The sequence below is a fragment of the Oryctolagus cuniculus genome, chromosome 3, assembly GCF_051225735.1.
Source record: "Oryctolagus cuniculus isolate XC-2025 breed Fujian yellow rabbit chromosome 3, ASM5122573v1, whole genome shotgun sequence".
Taxonomy (NCBI): Eukaryota; Metazoa; Chordata; class Mammalia; order Lagomorpha; family Leporidae; genus Oryctolagus; species Oryctolagus cuniculus.
The window spans coordinates 36,595,139-36,614,508 of NC_142869.1; the positions used below are offsets into that span (position 1 = coordinate 36,595,139).

Sequence of the window (19,370 nt, forward strand, 5' to 3'; positions counted from 1 at the left end):
GTTTTGTTTTGTTTTGTTTTTAATTTGAGAGAAAGAGCGAGCATGCCAGCTCCTGTGTCCACTAGTTCACTCCTTGCAACAGCTGGGTTGAAGCTGAAGCCAGAAGCCAGTAATGCAATTCAGGTCTCCTGTATGGGTAGTAGGAACCCAATTATTTCAGCCATTACTGCTTGCCTCCAGGGTTTGCTTTGGCACAAAGCTGGCATCAGAATGGGGAATTAGACTCAGGCACTCTGATACAGGTCATGTGCATCTTAACGGCTAGTTTGAATGCCTGCTCCAAGAATGTGTTTTAGCGTGTAAATTCTCTGAATAATTTTTTTTTACTTATTTACTCCAAAGGGAGAGCAAGTGAGCTTGCCCATCTGTTGGGTTACTCCTCAAAGATCAGCAACAACTTGGGCTGGGCTAACCTGAAGTCAGGAGCCAGGAGCTCAGTCTGTGTCTCCCATGTGGGTGGCAGAGACCTAATGTATTTGAGCCATCATTGCTGCCTGCCATGGGGAGCTGGAACCAGGCATCCAAGGGAGTGGCTTAACCGCTATGCCAAATGCCTACCCCTAAAGTATAAATTCTTTAAGAAATGATGTAGGGCCTAAGTTTTTATTGGAGAAGTTCCTGAATGTTTCTTTTTTTCTTTTCTTTTTTTTTGGGGGGGGGCAAGATAATCCACTTGGTGACAAATTAAGAAAAAATTGGTAAAAGTTACATGGTAAATGTTGAGTAGTTACTTCAGAATTTGCACTTATTTTATGCTGTTATTCTTCCCTAGCCATATTTTCCTGCCTGTTCTTGTGTCTGAGTAGTCTAGATAAAAGCAAAACTATTAGTTAAAATACTTAAAGGGCTTTTTTCAGCCTCAATAACTTATTTGAATAATATTAAATAACACAGAATGTACTAGATTGATATAGAGTGTATAGTTCTGTTTAGCTCCATGATTATTAAAATAATAATTTTGAGCTATATTTGCCTTGTAAAATTTTATTTTCTCATATTTGCATACATATATTTTTATGTATTATTTTCCTCATAGACAATTATGGTATGTTCAGAAGAGAGTACAGGCTTTAATCCCTTTTTATTTTAATGTGACCTTTTGATTTAAATGAAATCCTATGTGGAAACCTTATCTGAAGTCCATGGTGGTGTTTATACCAGGGGACCTGTATTGCTGGCCCCTCAGTCCTTTGAGAACACCTAGCACTCACTACCATCTACTTTCCTCATTTATAAAATAGGAATGATAATAGCTACCTGTATCACAATGTTGGCTTTATAGAGACCTGCAGTTAATATTCTTTCCCAGTCCTCTTTGATTTTAACTTCCTCATATTGCATGTTATGATGTTCATACATCACAGATCTTCCTGTTGATGAGTCATCTGGATAGATGCACTATCATGTGACCAGAGTTTTACTGTGGAGAATATGATCACCATAACTGTAGTGCTTTATGTATTGTTGCCTGAAGCATTCATTAAAGTTGCTACTGCTGCTGTTTCTGCCAAAAGCAGGCACAGTTGTTTAAATGTACTTGGAGATGGGAAGTGTCAACTAAGCTTACGTCTCTATCTTTTTTTCAATTGTAAATCACATGAAGATTATCACAAGTCAGCAGGTTTCAAGATTTTTTTTTTTTTCAGATTTTATTTTATTTATTTACTTAAGAGGCAGAGTTACAGAGAGAGAGAGAGAGGCAGAGACAGAGGCAGAGAGAGGCAAAAGGTCTTCCATCTGCTGGTTCACTCCCAAACTGCCACAATGGCCAGAGCCAGGCTGATCCAAAGCCTGGAGCTAGGAACTTCTTCTGGGTCTCCCATGTGGATCCAGAGGCCCAAACGCTTGGGCCATTCTCCTGCTTTCCCATGCACATTTGCAGGGAACTGGATCAGAAAAGGAACAGCTGAGACTCAAACCAGTACTCCTATGGGATGCTGGCACCACAGGCAGAAGCTTAGCTCACTACACCACAGCTCCTGCCCTAAGTCTCATTATCTTAAAGCAGGATTTTTCCTAGAATATTTGATCTTCTGAGCTATTCCAGTGTATTTGGTTTTGAAGATTAGAGAGGAAGAGGAAGTTGACTGTCTATGCCAGAGTCTGTTGCTTATTGACCTTCATTTTGAAGACTAGGCATGTTACTGCTCCTAAATCTTCTCCAACTTGCTGTTGATATTTTGAGTAATTAAGTTACCAGTTAATTAGTAGTATGATATCAGGTTTCTATGGAGATTGATGTCAATTATTCAGCCATGAGTAAAAAACTGTCTTAGAGATAGTATTGTCACAAATGAATTATAAAAACTAAATCTCCTTAAAAGTCAAATTTACAAATTGGAGAATTATTAGATCATTTTCTTCTTGCCTGATTTATACATGATTTTGGTGATGAAAGATTATGAAATGGAGGTTATCAGTTTATAATAGAAATACTATTAGTAATCTAGACTTCATGATTTTTCATCAGATAACTAGATTTCTTACATGTTTCATAAATTTTAAAGATCACAGAGGTTAAGTTTTATTGATTGCTGCTTTGGAGGTGTAGGATTTTGTCTTAGTTGTTTAGTGCTGCTGCAACAAGATTTCTGAGATGACAGAATTTATAAAAAAATAGAAATGAATTTTCTCACAGTTTGAGAGGCTGGGAAATCCAAGATCAAGACGGTGGCATTTGGTGTCTGTTGAGAGCTGCCTTGCAGTATTCTGAGGGAAGAAAACGCTGCCCTCACATGGCAAAAGGGCAGAAGAGCAAGCTAGCACATTGCTGCCTTAAGCCTATTTTTAAGTCTTAATCCCATTTACAAAGAAGGAACCTGCATTGCCAGTACTACCACCTGAAGGCCTCCACTGTTTGTACTATCATGTCAGCAGCACCTGGATTTTAGATGAGACACATTTAAACCAAGGCAGAAGTACCAGAATACTTCACAAATTTAGTGGAAAAAATGGGTGGGCATTGTGGTACAGTGGGTTTTTGCCACTGCTTGGGATGCCCACATCCCATATCAGAGTGCTGGTTTGAGTCCCAGCTCCTCCATTTCCAATCCAGCTTCCTACTAATGCATGATGAGAGAGAGTGATTAAAGGCTGAAGGCAGAAGAGCCTGGGGTTCTACCTCCCGTGTGGGAGATCCAGCTGGCATTTCAGCTCCCAGCTTTGGCCTGGCCTGGCTCTTGCTATTGTAGTCATTAGGGAATGAGCCAGCAGATGGAAGATTTCTGTCTCTCTCAACATCTTTAGATTTATTTTTCTATGAGCTCCCCCACCCCCAATTTTGTTTGAGAGATGGAGATCTTCTGTGCACTGGTTCATTCCCCAACTGGCTGCAACAGCCTGAGCCAGGCCAGGCCTAAGTCAGTAGCCTAGAACTCAATCTGGTTCTCCTGAATTGGTGGCAGGGACCACTTGAGCCATCACCTGCTGCCTCCCAGGATACACATCAGCAGGAAGCCAAATGAGAAGCAGAGTACTCAGAACTCATGAACCAGACACTCTGGTGTGAGATTCAAGTGTCCCAAGCAGGAGTTTAAGCCACTGCACCACATGCCTGCCCTTCCATCAGATTCTTACCTAAGATTAAGGATATTTTTGCTAATGGGATGCCATGTACTCTCTGATCTCTGAGGAATTGTTTGAAGTAATTCATAGACTATATTCCAAATATTTCCTGGATCTATGGGGAAAAAATTTGTGTTTTAGAAATGTGAGTCAAGAGAATTTAATCTAGCATGGTGAAATTCATCATGTTTTTGAGAAAATGAATCAGTGTTACCTAAGGTTGAAGGAAAAGGGTTTAATGGCCAGATGGATTTGGAATATGCTGGTTTATCGAAGCTAAGCTTCATTTGATGACTTTCCAGAAGGTTTAATATTGAAATGTTTTATATCAGTAAGATTAATCCAGTCATTTATCTCATTTTGTGTAATTTTTCCTCTCATCACAAAATAATGTGAAAGTTTCATGTCACATGTTGCATTATTAATGTGAAGGAAAATATCTTTTAATATTTGAAAAGTCACCCCATGTAGGAAATTTTATATAACAATTAGAAAGTTTTCAATTCTGTTTTCTCTTTGAATTTTTATGGGAATTGATAAGGACATGAGTAGAGAAGGAAAATAAATGAGGTAGGAAGTAAGGGTAGAATAGAAGGAGAAACTAATTCAACAGAACAAACTATATTAAAAATTTTGTTTTGACTTTTCTCTTAGATGCTTACTGACTAAGATTTTTCTAGGATACATATTTATATATAAACATTTTTACAGTAAAACAATATAACTTGCTGTATTAAAATCTCCTGAAATTGTTTCTTTGTGATGTTTGGAGTATTACAGAATCTTAGTGGAGAGAATGTACTATGGTTGTGTTCTCTGCCAGTTAAAGAGAATGTTCTATAATTTTTAGATTGTTACTCTTAACTCTGGTCATAATTTGCTTTACTTCACAGTTTCCTAAAAATTTGAAACTTTGTTCTTCATTTCACCTTATTTTACACTCTGACTTTAATGGTCTTTTGCAATATAATTTTTAGTTTTGAAGGTTTGACTCCAGTGAGTAGCAGTGTGTATCAGAACGTTTACTGCATGATTTTTCAGTTAAACCTGTAACTATTTGTTGTGCACAAATGTCTGTATTTCAGATGGAGCAGCTATCAGATGAAGAAGTTGACCATGGTGCCGAAGAAGATAGTGACAAGGAAGATCAGGACTTGGACAAGATGTTTGGGGCCTGGCTTGGAGAACTAGATAAACTCACTCAGGTTAGAAGAAGTGCTTGGAAAATTCTGTGGTCGTTTTTGCATAAAAGGCATAAGGACATGGACATGATTTAAATTTTATAAATATGTCTAGATAGGAAAAATGTCCAAGACACTCAGTAGGACATAAAACAGTTTCTTTGGTATTTGTTCTACAAATGTTTTTTAAAGAAGACTGTGACCAAGATTCTGTGTATCTAGTTGGATTACTTATTGATCTGTTTCATAAATTTGAGATTGCTAGCTAAAAAGTTTTAAGACATAAAATTTAAAGTCTAAATTTTAGCAAATTCTATCCCATAGCACAGTAAATTGAATACGTTTTACAACATGAATTATTTTCCTCACATGTAAGTATTTTCTACTATGTGATTCCAGAATATTGGCAAAATTTTCCAGCTCCTAGCTTTGGCCTGGCCCTAGTCTTCCTATTGGGATCATTTGGGGAGTGATTCAAAAGCACAAGGTATTGATCCCAGGCATTCCAGTATGGGATGTGAGCATCTTGATTACGAGGCCAAATGCCTGTCCCCATTTAAGTCTTGATTTTTTTGAAAAACATAGTTGTGGCACAGAGGTAATAACTGGGGGAGAAAGAGGAAGCAATGCAGGGGAAATAGAAAATGATAGTGTATGAAGGAATGTGCTGACAAGATTTTACTGTCCGTTTGATGGGGTGGTGTTAAAAAGAGAAAAGACAGATAGGTATCGGTCCAGCCACTCTAGATGAAGTTAGATTCCATCCTGCTCCATGGCAGATGGCATTTCTACTGGTTTGGTACCTTGTATTCTCCCCTCTGTTTCAAACAGCCTGAGATAAATTGAAGAGCCGCTCACCGAAAAGTTGGCTCCCAAACTAATGCTGGGGCTATTCTTTTCATCATACAAGTCTGTTTTTGGAGAGAAAAAAGACTAAACCATTGCATAGTGTGTCTTGCTGTTAACATGTAACATGTTACTTTTTAATTTTTTTTAAGACATGCCTTATTTGAGAGATAGAATTACATGGGGGGTGAGGGGGGTAGGTGGGGGGGGGGCGGACAGAAAGAGATCTTCCATCCACTGGTTCACTCCCCAAATGGACGCAAACGCCAGGCCTGGGACAGGCTGAAGCCAGGAGCCTGAGACTCCATCCAGGTCTCCCATGTGGGTGGCAGGGGCTCCAGCACTCAGGCCATCTGGAGCTTTCCCAGGCACATCAGCAAACCAGTGCCCATAGGGGATGCCAGAGTCTCAAGCTGAAACTTCTGTACTCACCGCAATGCCTGCCTCAACATGTTACTTTTTAACACTTAGTATGTCAAATATTTCTTGAAAATTTTCTAAGTTAGTGACTAAAACCTCAAGTTTCTTATTAACGTCACTGCTTTAATTCACTATGGTGTTGTCTGTTTACATATTCAATATTCATGGTATTTTCAACTTTATATTAAATCAGGTTTAAATTTTTAAGTAGTTAGTGAATCTTCTAAAATAGTTTGTAAAGTTTTGTGTGTATGTGTGTATATGTGGAAGAGGGGTCATAGTTTTTTATCAAATTCTTGGTGCCCCTCCAAAAAGATTAAAATCCGCCCTGCAGATTTTCGGTTTCTTGGCCTAAAGAGTATATACCCATTATTTCCCTTTTTGCCTTAGTCTAGTGCCATAGACACCGCAGAAAATTATAATAGATATCTGTTTATTTGAACTGGTAAATTGACTTTTAGTTTGTCCTCATGTAGTCAAATTATTTTATAGGAAACATTGCCTACTTGTTATCTCTGTTTCCACCAGAAGGAGGAGGGTTAGGTCTACTGCAGAAGAATTAAGTTTTAAGTTAAAGGAGAAAGTCCTGGCTGTTTTATGAAACTGAAAAAAAGCACTGAAGAGGTTATGGATCTACTTCATTTGATCACTTTAGAAATAGGATGAACACTATGGGTTCATCTCATCTTGAGATAAATGAATAAAGAAGATAGCATTCTACTCCAACTCCATGGTTCCATAAATAGAATATTCAACATTCTTTCTCAAATTTGAAGCTTACTTGATACTTACTTTAGACAGACATTTAAGGTTTTTTTTTTTTTTAAGATTTATTTTATTTATTGAAAGAGTTACAGAGAGAGGGAGAGGTCTTCCATTCTGCTGATTCACTCCCTAAATGACTGCAACTGCCAGAGCTGTGCCAATTTGAAGCCAGGAGCTTCTTCTCGGTCTCCCACATGAGTGCAGGGGTCCAAGGAGTTGAGCCATCTTCCACTGCCTTCCCAGGCCATACAAGAGAGCTGGATCGGAAGAGGAGCAGCTGGGACTCAAACCAGTGCCCATATGGGATGCCGGTGCTGCAGACTGGGTGGGGCTTTCACCCGCTGCGCCACAGCGCCGTCCCCGACATTTAAGTTTTAAGAGACCAATTCTAATATTTGTTTTTTTTTCAAATATACATTAAGTAACTGAATTTCTTTTTCTCTTAATTCCTCTGCTGTAAATATCTTTTCCCCTTATTGTTAAAAGAGGATTTTGAAAAAATACTGTTCACAAAGGTAACATGAAGTCCCATCTACCCCAAAGTGCGGAATAATTCTAGTTTTGTCTCAGGCACTGCAGCTGGGTTATTTACAGTTTGCCTTCATTTTGATAGAGTTTGAAAAGAACAGGGATCTTTTATCCTTGTTTGATGTTGTAGTCGCTCTCTGTTAAGGTCTTAGGTCTGACTGAGAGAATGAGAGTTGAGTCCTGAACTGTCCCTTGTTTTGGGAGTGTGCTTCACGCCAAAGAATGAGGCTGTGATGGACCAAAAGCAGATCCAATTGAGGAAAGATGGCAGAACTCTACTTGCTTCTTTTCTGTTTCTTACCTTGACATGTCCATGTTACATACTAAGTGTATTTTCTAGTGGATTTATATAAAATGAGGTCAGTCAGTGTACTTGATGTATTTCAAAAAGATAATTACTCCAAGCTATGACAGTCTCAAGTCTCAGGTGTCTTGAAAGTAAGTGAATAGGGGTGAGCGTTTAGTCTAGCTGTTCAGACCCTGCTTGCATCATCCGCATCCCTATCTCAGTGTCTGAGTTTAAGTTCTGGTTCTTATCCCAATTCCAGCTCTCTGCTAATGAGCACCCTGGGAGACAGTGGTGATGGCTCAATCAAGTACTTGGGTTCCTGCTGCTCCCATGGGAGACCTGGAATGAGCTTCTAGCTTCTGTCTTCAGCCTGGTTGGGCCCTAGCTATTGTGGATATTTGGGGAGTGAACCAATTGATGAGAGCTCTGTCTGGCTGCTTCTTAAATAATGATGAAATAAAAGTAAGAATTAAAGTAACTAATAAAAATAATGTGAAAATCAATTATTCTTTTCCTTAAGGCTGTTACTTAGAATAACTGTGGTTTTATTCATTATTGTGTGTCAGTTCACTTTATCATAAAGCAAATTTTATTCATCTTTTCATATAATTAGAGCCTGAATTTAATATGACTTATTAAACTGTCTTTTTTTTTTTTTTGAAGAGTTTGGATTCTGATAAGCCCGTAGAACCTGTGAAAAGATCTCCTCTTCGCCAGGAAACAAACATGGCCAATTTTTCTTACCGCTTCTCCATATATAATCTGAATGGTAAGATGTTAATGGAAATAAAATATAAAGTAATAGTCTTTAAGTTATGTAGGAAGAATGCATCTTTAACTACATATATAAAAAGTATATGTATACCTTGACTGAGTTCTTATATTTCTTCATTTGTGCATTATATTAGTAGACCATACTATGACAGAAAGAAGCAAACTGGAACATAACTAAGATAGTTTCCTAGTTGATTTATTAATAATTGACAAAGTATATTCTCAGATGGAACCCCACAGCAAACTTAATGGCATTGTTGTTTTCTCACTGGATTAAAAAGTCTAGTGAAATTACTTGTCAGAAATTTTTGAATCAGCCCCTTTGGCCTTTAATGTACTCTACCTAGTCACTTCTGTAGTAATTGGAATTGACATTGCAATCTGTAAATTTTTAGACCTTTCATTTTTCTTTTTATGTCCTTAACCCTTTTTGTATTTAATGTCTCCACAAGGTCACTGATTGGCCGGCGCCGGGGCTCAATAGGCTAATCCTCCGCCTGTGGCACCGGCACACCGGGTTCTAGTCCTGGTCGGGGTGCCAGATTCTGTCCTGGTTGCCCCTCTTCCAGGCCAGCTCTCTGCTATGGCCCGGGAGTGCAGTGGAGGATGGCCCACGAGCTTGGGCCCTGCACCCGCATGGGAGACCAGGAGAAGCACCTGGCTCCTGGCTCCTGGCTTTGGATCAGCGCGGTGCGCCGGCCGCGGTGGCCATTGGAGGGTGAACCAACGGCAAAAAGGAAGACCTTTCTCTCTGTCTCTCTCTCTCTCTCTCACTGTCCACTCTGCCTGTCAAAAAAAAGGTCACTGATTATACTAATGGTATACTAAAACCTCTGGTAAAAAGTTGTGCAGGGGAAATGGTTAAAGTCATGAAACAGTACAAGATTTTTACAGCATTTTTTGTCGTTGAATTCATAATTCTCTGATTACCACAAAACTTAAAAGATGAATTATTTACTTCTATAAGTTTATCTGAGAATTTTTTAAAAATTCTAAATTCTAAAATAAGTGTCAGAATTACTTAATCTGATCGGCATTAGGCCCAGTGAGAGGAATTATTTTGCTTTCTGCATTTATTAACTGACTTATAATTGAATTTTTAAGTTCTCGCCCAGTGTGTCCTGGAAACATTCTGTGTGTTGTTCATTGCAGAAGCTCTCAGTCAGGGAGAGACTGTGGATCTGGATGCCCTGATGGCCGATCTTTGCTCTATTGAGCAGGAGCTCAGCAGCATTGGTTCAGGAAATAGTAAACGTCAAGTCACAGAAGCAAAAGCTGCTCAGAAATCACCTGCTGGCCGACAGGCGTCAAAACACGGCACCTTGAAAGGATTACCTTCTTCATCTAATAGGGTCACCAAGCCTCCTCAAGCTAACTATTCCCTGGACGACATCACTGCGCAGCTAGAACAGGCCTCCTTGAGCATGGATGAGGCTGCTCAGCAGTCTGTCCTGGAGGACACGAAGCCCGTAGTAAGCAGTCAGCACCGGAGAACGGCCTCTGCAGGCACAGTGAGTGACGCCGAAGTTCGCTCTGTGAGTAACTCCTCTCGCTCCAGCATCACCTCTGCGGCCTCCAGCATGGACTCTTTGGATATTGATAAAGTGACGCGCCCTCAAGAACTGGATTTGACACATCAGGGGCAGCCAATTACTGAGGTAAACAGATGGAACTTTCCCCCCTGTATTTCAGTAGTAAAATAAGGGTAATAATATTAAAAGTATGTAGTTTTAATTCGCTTTCTTAGTTCTATGTTTAAAATTTGTCAAGGATATTTCTGAGCTAAGCTTTAAATTCAGACTACAGAGGAATATGTTACCAGATATGGAAATGCCATAAAGATGATTTAGAAGGTTTAGTTGCTTCTTGTGACTATTTGGAAGTCCTTGAATTAGTTAATATTGGTTGTTTCACATGATTTTAAAAATTGAAATGTGATTTGTCAAGCCATTTAGTAATTAAGCTGATAATAATTGCTTGTTCATCGATACTTGTTGTAAAATAAAACTTAAGAACACTTGTGTGTTCTATTATAATCCACCAAGATTGTAGTTTTCAGGTTTTACTCCATTTTATTGTCAAAGAGTTAATGTGTGTAGTGGAAAGAGCGCCTGGATTGGAATCAGAAAACTTAGTTCTGGGTTTTTTCATTGCTGCTTACTACCAATGGAACTTTGAATTATTCAGCTTCTCTGAACAGGAATTTCTCTTTACGAAAATCAAGTTAGTAGTGCTTGGTTTACCTCCAGAAAGGGTGATCCAGAGAATCAAAAGTGATACATCTCTACAGATTTTTTTTAAAAAAGATTTATGTATTTATTTGAAAGTCAGAGTTCTACAGAGAGAGAGAGAGAGAGAGAAAGAGGTCTTCCATCCGCTGGTTCACTCTCCAATTGGCTGCAGCAGCCAGAGCTGTGCCGATCCAAAGCCAGGAGACAGGAGTTTTTTTTCAGGTCTCCCTGGGTTTAGGGGCCCAAGGACCTGGGCCATCTTCTACTGCTTTCCCAGGCCATAGCAGAGAGCTGGATTGGAAGTGGAGCAGCTGGGACGTGAACCATTGTCCATATGGGATGCCAGCACTGCAGGCAGCACTTTTACCTGCTCTGCCACGGCACCGACCTCCTCTACAGGTTTTTAAAAGATGATTTTTTTTTTCTGAAATGGACTTGTGATGATGATAGTAAGTTAAACAAAAGTTAAATTTGGCAGAGGAGAATTCCTATATTGAATTGTTTTCATCAAGGAGATGATAGTTATATTATAGGATAGCAGCAAGAAAGAAGAAAATGAGGGGGCAAAATAAAATAAGCCTTCCCAATAAGCTTATATTTACAGTGCTCTTTACAAAACAGTAAAAGGAATTTACTTATAGATACTAGAGCAAAATCTTAAAAAAACATGTTTAAGGAATTAAGAGTTTATTCTTGTGATTTATCATTATTGCATTTTTCCCCGATTGATTTCATTCTTTGGATTAATTTACATCAGCCAATGTAACTCTTGGTCCTTACCCGGAGGGTTAGCTTTTTAAAAAAATATCTTTATTTACATGAGATAGAGAGGCAAGCAGAAAGAAAGCTCCTATTGGCTGGTTCACTCTCTCAGATACTCAGAATAACCCACACCTGGGCTGGGGTTAGTGCAGAGCCGGGAATGCAGTTCCAGCTCTCCTAACATGAGAGGCAGGAACCCAGTTATTTAAACCATCGCTGGTGTCCCCGGCGTCTGCACTGGTGGAAAGCAGGAGTCAAGAGCCACAACCAAGAATTGAACCTAGGCACTCTGACGTAGGCTGCCACAAGTTAACTGTCAGGCTAAATACCTACTCTACTATTGTTTTTTTTTTTTTTTAAACAGGTTGCTGTATTAGCTTTATTTTTTTTTAACTTTTATTTAATGAATATAAATTTCCAAAGTACAGCTTATGGAGTACAATGGCTTCCCCCCCATACCTTCCCTCCCACCCGCAACCCTCCCCTTTCCCACTCTCTCTCCCCTTCCATTGACATCAAGATTCATTTTCAATTCTCTTTATATACAGAAGATCAGTTTAGCATATATTAAGTAAAGATTTCAACAGTTTGCACCCACATAGAAACACAAAGTGAAAAATACTGTTTGAGTACTAGTTATAGCATTAAATCACACTGTATAGCACGTTAAGGACAGAGATCCTACATGAGGAGTAAGTGCACAGTGACTCCTGTTGTTGCTCTGCTATTGTTTTTAATTGAAGAGGTGGAGGAAGAAAATGGAGAGACGCACAGAGGGTCTCAGCTTTGTTCTAGGTGTTGTAGAACACAAAAGAAGCATTGAATCATGGTATTTGGAGATAAAATTGAACTTCTTTTGCAAAGAATCATACTAAACTAAACAATACACTTTATTTAAAATGAAACTTACCTAAGTGGTATATATTTTATAAAGAAGTTGAACCTGATTTCTACTTTATGATACCTGAGAATTATATTTAGCACGTCATTTCATGTCTTTTAGAGTACGTCATTTCATGTCTTTTAGAGTTACCTGCTGGAAAAGATGAGTGATAATTTATTAGAGATATTTTCTTTATGATTCCTTGTTTTGTATGTTGATATTACTTCCTTCTAATTAGATTATTTTGGGTTAAGATGCCTAAGGCAGGTTTTGAACTAATCTTTAAGAAGCTTACGTTTATGTGTATGTGTCTGTCTATCTGTAAATATACTTGGTTTTTTTGTTTTGTTTTGTTTTGTTTGTTTGACAGGCAGAGTGGACAGAGAGAGAGAGAGACAGAGAGAAAGGTCTTCCTTTTGCCGTTGGTTCACCCTCCAATGGCCGCCACAGCTGGCGCACCGCACTGATCCGAAGGCAGGAGCCAGGTGCTTCTCCTGGTCTCCCATGGGGTGCAGGACCCAGGCATTTGGGCCATCCTCCACTGCCTTCCCAGGCCGGCACCGCGGCTCACTAGGCTAATCCTCCGCCTTGCAGTGCCGGCACACCGGGTTCTAGTCCCGGTCGGGGCGCTGGATTCTGTCCCGGTTGCTCCTCTTCCAGGCCAGCTCTCTGCTGTGGCCCAGGAAGGCAGTGGAGGATGGTCCAAGTGCTTGGGCCCTGCGCCCCGTGGGAGACCAGGAGAAGCACCTGGCTCCTGGCTTTGGATCAGCGTGGTGCGCCGGCTGTAGCGCACTAGCCGTGGCGGCCATTGGAGGGTGAACCAATGGCAAAAGGAAGACCTTTCTCTGTCTCTCTCTCTCTCATTGTCCATTCTGCCTGTCAAAAAAAAAAAAAAGTTTTAAACAGTTTAAGGGCAAATATAGTAAAAAGTGAAAAATATCCCCTTTCTTCACAAGCACACTTCAGATAGTATCAAATGATATCCGTGTTCAAGGAAACTAGTGTTCAGTGGTGTAATGTTTGCTGTAAAACTTTACAGTTTGGTGAGCAAACCAGAAATAGAGCAGGGAAATGAGTTTAAGTTTTATCTGTCTAACTGGTTCTTTTACCTTGCTCAGAGGGATACATGAGTGATTTAACAAACCTAGAACTTGCTATTTTTTTTTTTGTCTAGGTCTAGTATGTTCTGATTCAAATTATATAAGTTGAGGCAAGCTTAATAAGCTCTCGAACCCATCTATCAAATTTTCCTTAAAATAAAATTCAATTTAAAGAATATATATATATATTCAAAGATTTATTTTTTTGAAATTCAGAGTTACAGAAAGGGAGAGACAGAAAGATATTCCTCATCTGCTGGTTCACTCCGTAGATGGCTGCAAGAGTCAGTGCTGGGCCAGGCCAAAACCAGGAGCTTCATTCAGGTCTCCCATGTGGGTGACAAGGAACCAAACACCTGGGCTATCCCAAGCTATTAGCAGGGAGCTGGATCAGAAGTGGAGCAGCTGGGTCTCCAACAGGTGCCCATATGGAATGCAGTGCTGCAGGCAGCAGCTTTACCCACGAGGTCACAGCGCTGGCCCCTTAGTATTTTAATTCGTTTTTCATGTACGGAGTTAAATAGTTCTGTGAGACCCTTGGAAAAATACTCACCTGCCCATGGACATGTTATGTTCTCCCAGAAGTAAGTGCTTTCTACTTATTTAGCTAATTCTTTAAAAAAAAAAAAAAGATTTATTGATTTATTTGAAGGTCAGAGTTAAGAGAGAGAGGAGAGGCAGAGAGAGAGAGAGAGAGGTCCTCCATTTGATGGTTCACTCTCCAATTGACCGCAACGGGCAGAGCTGTGCCAATCCAAAGCCAGGAGCTTCTTCTGGGTCTCCCACATGGGGGCAGGGGCCCACGGACTTGGGCCGTCTTGTACTGCTTTCCCAGGCCATAACACAGAGCTGGATAGGAAGTAGAGCAGCCAGGTCCCAAACCAGTACCCATATGGATTGCCGGCACTTCAGGCCAGGGCTTTAACCCTCTGCACCACAGCGCTGGCCCTATTTAGCTAATTCTTATGGTGCTTACTTCCATATCATTAAATCCATGCTAATATAACTAATTCTTGAATTTTTTTTCACTTGATGACTTCTCATTCTGGGGGATGAAGATGTATCTGTCTTCAGGCAGTTTCCCCAAACTTCTCCCCTACTGTTGCCTCTCTCTCAGAATATTTTGATTGAATTAATCTTCAGTGTTTCTTATGATGGCTATATATTTTCAGTTTTTTTTTAAAGATTTGTTTTAAAGATTATTTATTTATTTGAAAGGCAGAGTTGGAAAGAGAGAGAGAGAGAGATAGTGGGAGAAATCTTCCGTCCACTGGTTCACTCCTCAGAAGGCTGCAACAGCTGGGGCATGCCAGGCCGAAGCTAGGAGTCCAGAGCTTCCTCTGTGTCCCATAGGTAGATACAGGGGCCCAAGCACTTGGGCCATCTACCACTGCCTTCCCAGGTGCATTAGCAGGGAGCTGGATCATAAATGGAGCAACTCTGACTCAAACCAGCACCTGTATGGGATGCCAGCGTGGCAGGCAGTTGCTTAACCCACTGCACCACAGTGCCAGCCCCTAAACTTGCAGTTTATTGCTAAACTCTGTGCTCTTACTGCATTTCCTTTTTGAGAAATCATCTTGCTTTTCCTGGAATTATAATTATCTTTAGCATTTAAAAGAAATATCTAATTTTCTATGTGTTTATCACTCCAGTTTTCAACTCCAGACTTTCCCCCAGCTTATTATGAAATCCCTCATTTGATTCAAATAAAATAAGTGTTCTATTAATTTTATCTTAAAATTCTTTTCTGCTTTTGTAGTATGTAAGATTGTTCTTAGGGGGCCATTGTGGTACAGCAAGCTAAGCTGCTGCCATCTTTGATATCAGCATCCCATGTTGGAGTACCAGTTTAAGTCCTGACTGTTCCATTTCTGATCCAGTTTCCTGCTTTTGTTCCTGGGAAGGAAGCTGAAGATGGCCCAGGTACTTGGGCCCCTGCTTCCATGTGAGTCCAGGATGGAGTTCTGGCTCCTGGCTTCAGCCTGATCCAGACCTCACTATTGTGGCCATTTGGGGAGTGAGCCAGCAGATGGAAGATCTCTGTCTTTCCCTCTCTTGCCCTGCTCTCATACAAATATATGACTCTTGGGGGCCAACGCTGTGGCACAGTAGGTTAATCCTCTGCCTGCGGCGCCAGCATCACATATGGGTGCCGGTTCTAGTCCTGGCTGCTCCACTTCCAGTCCAGCTCTCTGCTATGGGAAAGCAGTAAAAGATGGCCCAGGTGCTTGGGCCCCTGCACCCATATGGGAGACTGGGAAGAAGTGCCTGGCTCCTGGCTTCGGATTGGCGCAGCTCAGCCGTTGTGGCCATTTGGGGAGTGAACCAATGGAAGGAAGACCTTTCTCTCTATCTTTCCCTTTCACTGTTTGTAACTCTACCTCTCAAAATCTTTAAAAAAAAATGTATGACTCTTGAAGGGAAAAAAGATTATTGTAGGTCTTTTCTCTCAGGTAGAGGAGCTTTTTCAGAAAAGGTCCCTCAAATCTCCTACATAGATGACCAATGCCTGGTTGCCAGTGGTTTTAGTAGCCCCCTTGGGGAAGATGAGTTGGTCATGGGAGTAATCATCAGTGTGTAGTGTTTGAGTTTTCATCCAGTCCTTCTAGGTTAGCACTATTGACATTTTGAGCTAATTTTCTGTTGTGAGGGGGCTATCCCATGCACTTAGCACCTTACCTGCCTTAACTTGTCTGAGTCCTTTTTGTCATGAGAAATGAACTTTAGTTTTCCTTTTCCTGGCATTCTTTTCCTGAAAACATACTGGATTAAGATTAAATATAGGGGCTGCTGCCGCGGCTCACTAGGCTAATCTTCACCTGCAGTGCTGGCACCCCGGGTTCTAGTCCCGGTTGGGGTGCTGGATCCTGTCCCAGTTGCTCCTCTTCCAATCCAGCTCTCTGCTGTGGCCCGGGAGTGCAGTGGAGGATGGCCCAGGTCCTTGGGCCCTGCACCTGCATGGGAGACCAGGAGGAAGCACCTGGCTCCTGGCTTTGGATTGGCGCAGTGTGCTGGCCGCAAAACGCCCGCCATAGTGGCCACTTGGGGGGTGAACCAACGGCAAAAGGAAGACCTTTCTCTCTGTCTCTCTTTCACTAACTCTGCCTGTCAAAGAAAAAAAAATTAAATATAGGGGGCTGGTATTGTGATATAGTGGGTAAAACCTGCCTACGACACTGGCATCTCATATGGGTTCTGGTTCAAGTCTCAGTTGCTCCACTTCTTCTTTTTTTATTTATTTATTTATTTATTTTTTATTTTTTTGACAGGAAGAATGGACAGTGAGAGAGAGAGACAGAGAGAAAGGTCTTCCTTTTTCTGTTGGTTCACCCTCCAATGGCCGCCACGGCTGGTGCGCTGCGGCCGGCACACCGCGCTGATCCGATGGCAGGAGCCAGGTACTTCTGGTCTCCCATGGGGTGCAGGGCCCAAGGACTTGGGCCATCCTCCACTGCACTCCCTGGCCACAGCAGAGAGCTGGCCTGGAAGAGGGGCAACCGGGACAGAATCCAGCACCCCGACCGGGACTAGAACCCAGTGTGCCGGCGCCGCTAGGCGGAAGATTAGCCTAGTGAGCTGCGGCGCCGGCCAGCTGCTCCACTTCTGATGCAGCCCCCTGCTAATGTGTCTGGGAAAGCAACGGAGGATGGCCCAATTGCTTTGGTCATTGCACACATGTGGGATACCCAGAAGTCCTGGTTTTCTCCTGGCCCAGTCCCAGGCATTGAGACCATTTGGGAAGTAAACCAGTGGATGGAAGATCTCTCTCTCTCTGTGTTTCTCCCTCCTCTCTGTAATGCTGTCTTTTAAGTAAATTTTTTTAAAGTTTTATTATTTGAAAGGTGGGGGGGAAGAAAGAGGTCTTCCACTGGCGGCTTTACCCACTACACTACAGTGCCATCCCCCAAATAATATTTTTTTGGAAGGTTAAATATAGCATATCTCTAGGTAATATTTTTATACTAAAATTCACCGCGGATTAGTGCGAGTTTATAGGAACCAGGAAGACTGTCCATAAAGAACCACAGAGTACTATGAAGAAACAATGCTTAACCTCCTGGTGTGCAGTGTAACTCTTGTAAATGAGCATGAACATGTCCCTTGAGGGGCCCTGGGACTTATCCTCATTAGATGTTACAAGGTATTGCTGATTCCTATGGAACATGAAGTTTCTGTATGCCAAAACAATTCCTGCACTTGTCTGTCTACATAATCTCTTTCCCTTAAGATGAGCTTTCGTGGTTATGCGTGGTTCCCAACAGTGCCCCTGCAGGGCTGTTTGGACTCCCTCAGAAGGTGGCCGCTCTGAGGCTAACATGCCTGCCTGCTGTGTTTCTGCAGAATTTAGTGAAGCTCTTGCCAAGCTGCAGTCTGTCGGATCCTTTGAGTAGATATCAGTCTACACTGGAGAACACTGTTGGTGGACACGTGAAGGAGGGGCTCTTGGAATTAACTGCTTTCTCTCAAACGTGCTTTCCTTAGTCTTGCCTCCTTTCCTTAGTCTTGCCATCACTTCTGCTTCTGGGGACTTTTGAGATTACTGGATGCAAATTGAGGTACTCCCTTCTTTTTCCCAGGGCTGCCACAACATTCAGCTTTTGGGTCTGCTAAGTTGTTCACACTCAATCAAATGCTTTCTGTCTTATGATACTTTGTCATTGTCATTTTGTGAATGTCTTTTTTTTTTTAAAGGCAATATATTTTTGATTTAGTGGGATCTGGGAAGAGAATTGAGCTACCTCATTAGCCATTACTTCTTGTGTCCATAGCCGCTTGATAGTGGAATGCTTCAAACCACAGCGCTCAGGCTGTTTCCATTCTACATCTTTTTGGTCTCATCCCTGTGCACTGACAATTGCCAAAATTTAATGCCATATTTAAAACACACTTCCTTCCCCCACTCCCATTATGCCATTAAACAATGGTTTACAACTCAGGGGCCGTTTTTGTCCCTCGGGATATTCCGTATTTTTGGTAGAGGGGCTGTGTTGTGGTGTAATGGGAGAATGCTGCTGGCATGTGGTGGGTAGAGGCCAGAGTGCTGCTGAATATCCTATAGGACGGCTCTCACAAGACCCAAAATAGTGTCGAGGCTGAGAAACCACATTCTAAAATCAGGTGGCATCTGTCAGTTCTGTCAGCGAGGGGGCAGGCATAGCACATTGTGTGAAGTCTTCTGTTGACGGTTGCAGCTACAGATGAAAATCACCTGACATTCAAGGAAATACGGTTTCCTTCTCTAGCTCCTCTCCCCAAACTCCAGGTCCATATATTGCATCTCTAATCAGCATCTTTATTTGGATGTCCGGTAGATAGCTCAAATCACCTGGGCTAAACCTGAAGCCCTGATCTTTAGCTCCTTACTTGCTTGCTTTCCCTCTTTTCCACCTCAGTTAATGACTTTTCCATCCTTCTCGTTCATCAAGTGAATTCCATGGATTCTTCATCTACTTTCTTTCTGCCTCCCTTCCAATCCTGCACCAGATTATGTTTACATTACCTTCAGATTATATACAGAATTTGATCTCACCACCTTCACTGCCACCAAGACACTACCATCTTTTTTTTTTTTTTTAAGATTTATTTATTTATTTGAAAGGCAGAGAGAGAGAGAGAGGGAAGGAGGGAGGGAGGGAAGGAGGTCTTCCATCCGCTGGTTCATTCTCCAGATAGCCACAATGGCCAGAGCTGCACCGATCTGAAGCCAGGAGTCAGGAGCTTCTTCCAGTTCTCCCATGTGGGTGCAGGGACCCAAGGTCTTGGGCCATCCTCCACTGCCTTCCCAGGCCATAGCAGAGAGCTGGATTGGAAGAGGAGCAGCTGGGACTCGAACCAACGTGCATGTGGGATGCCAGCACTGCAGGCGGCAGATGTACCTGCTACACCACAGCGCTGGCCCCGCAACCACCATCTTGATCTGGATTTTTGCAGTAGTCTCCAAACTGGTCCCTCCTGCACTCACTTTCCCAATGACAGTCTGTTATTCACACTATAGCCAGGGTGGTCCTGGTAAAAAAGTCACAT

At 41.6% G+C, this 19,370-nt stretch overlaps 1 protein-coding gene across 3 annotated transcripts in view; it reads left to right on the forward strand.

Moving 5' to 3' along the window:
• The window catches only part of RAPH1 (Ras association (RalGDS/AF-6) and pleckstrin homology domains 1), a 111,288-nt gene that overhangs the window by 48,164 nt on the left and 43,754 nt on the right, over window positions 1–19,370 (forward strand). For all 3 annotated transcript variants that reach the window (XM_070070346.2, XM_089330013.1, XM_089330012.1), the window contains exons 2-4: window positions 4,650–4,769; window positions 8,257–8,362; window positions 9,520–10,025. In XM_070070346.2, coding sequence (XP_069926447.1) covers window positions 4,650–4,769; window positions 8,257–8,362; window positions 9,520–10,025 — 732 coding nt within the window. The remainder of the gene's footprint in view (window positions 1–4,649; window positions 4,770–8,256; window positions 8,363–9,519; window positions 10,026–19,370) is intronic.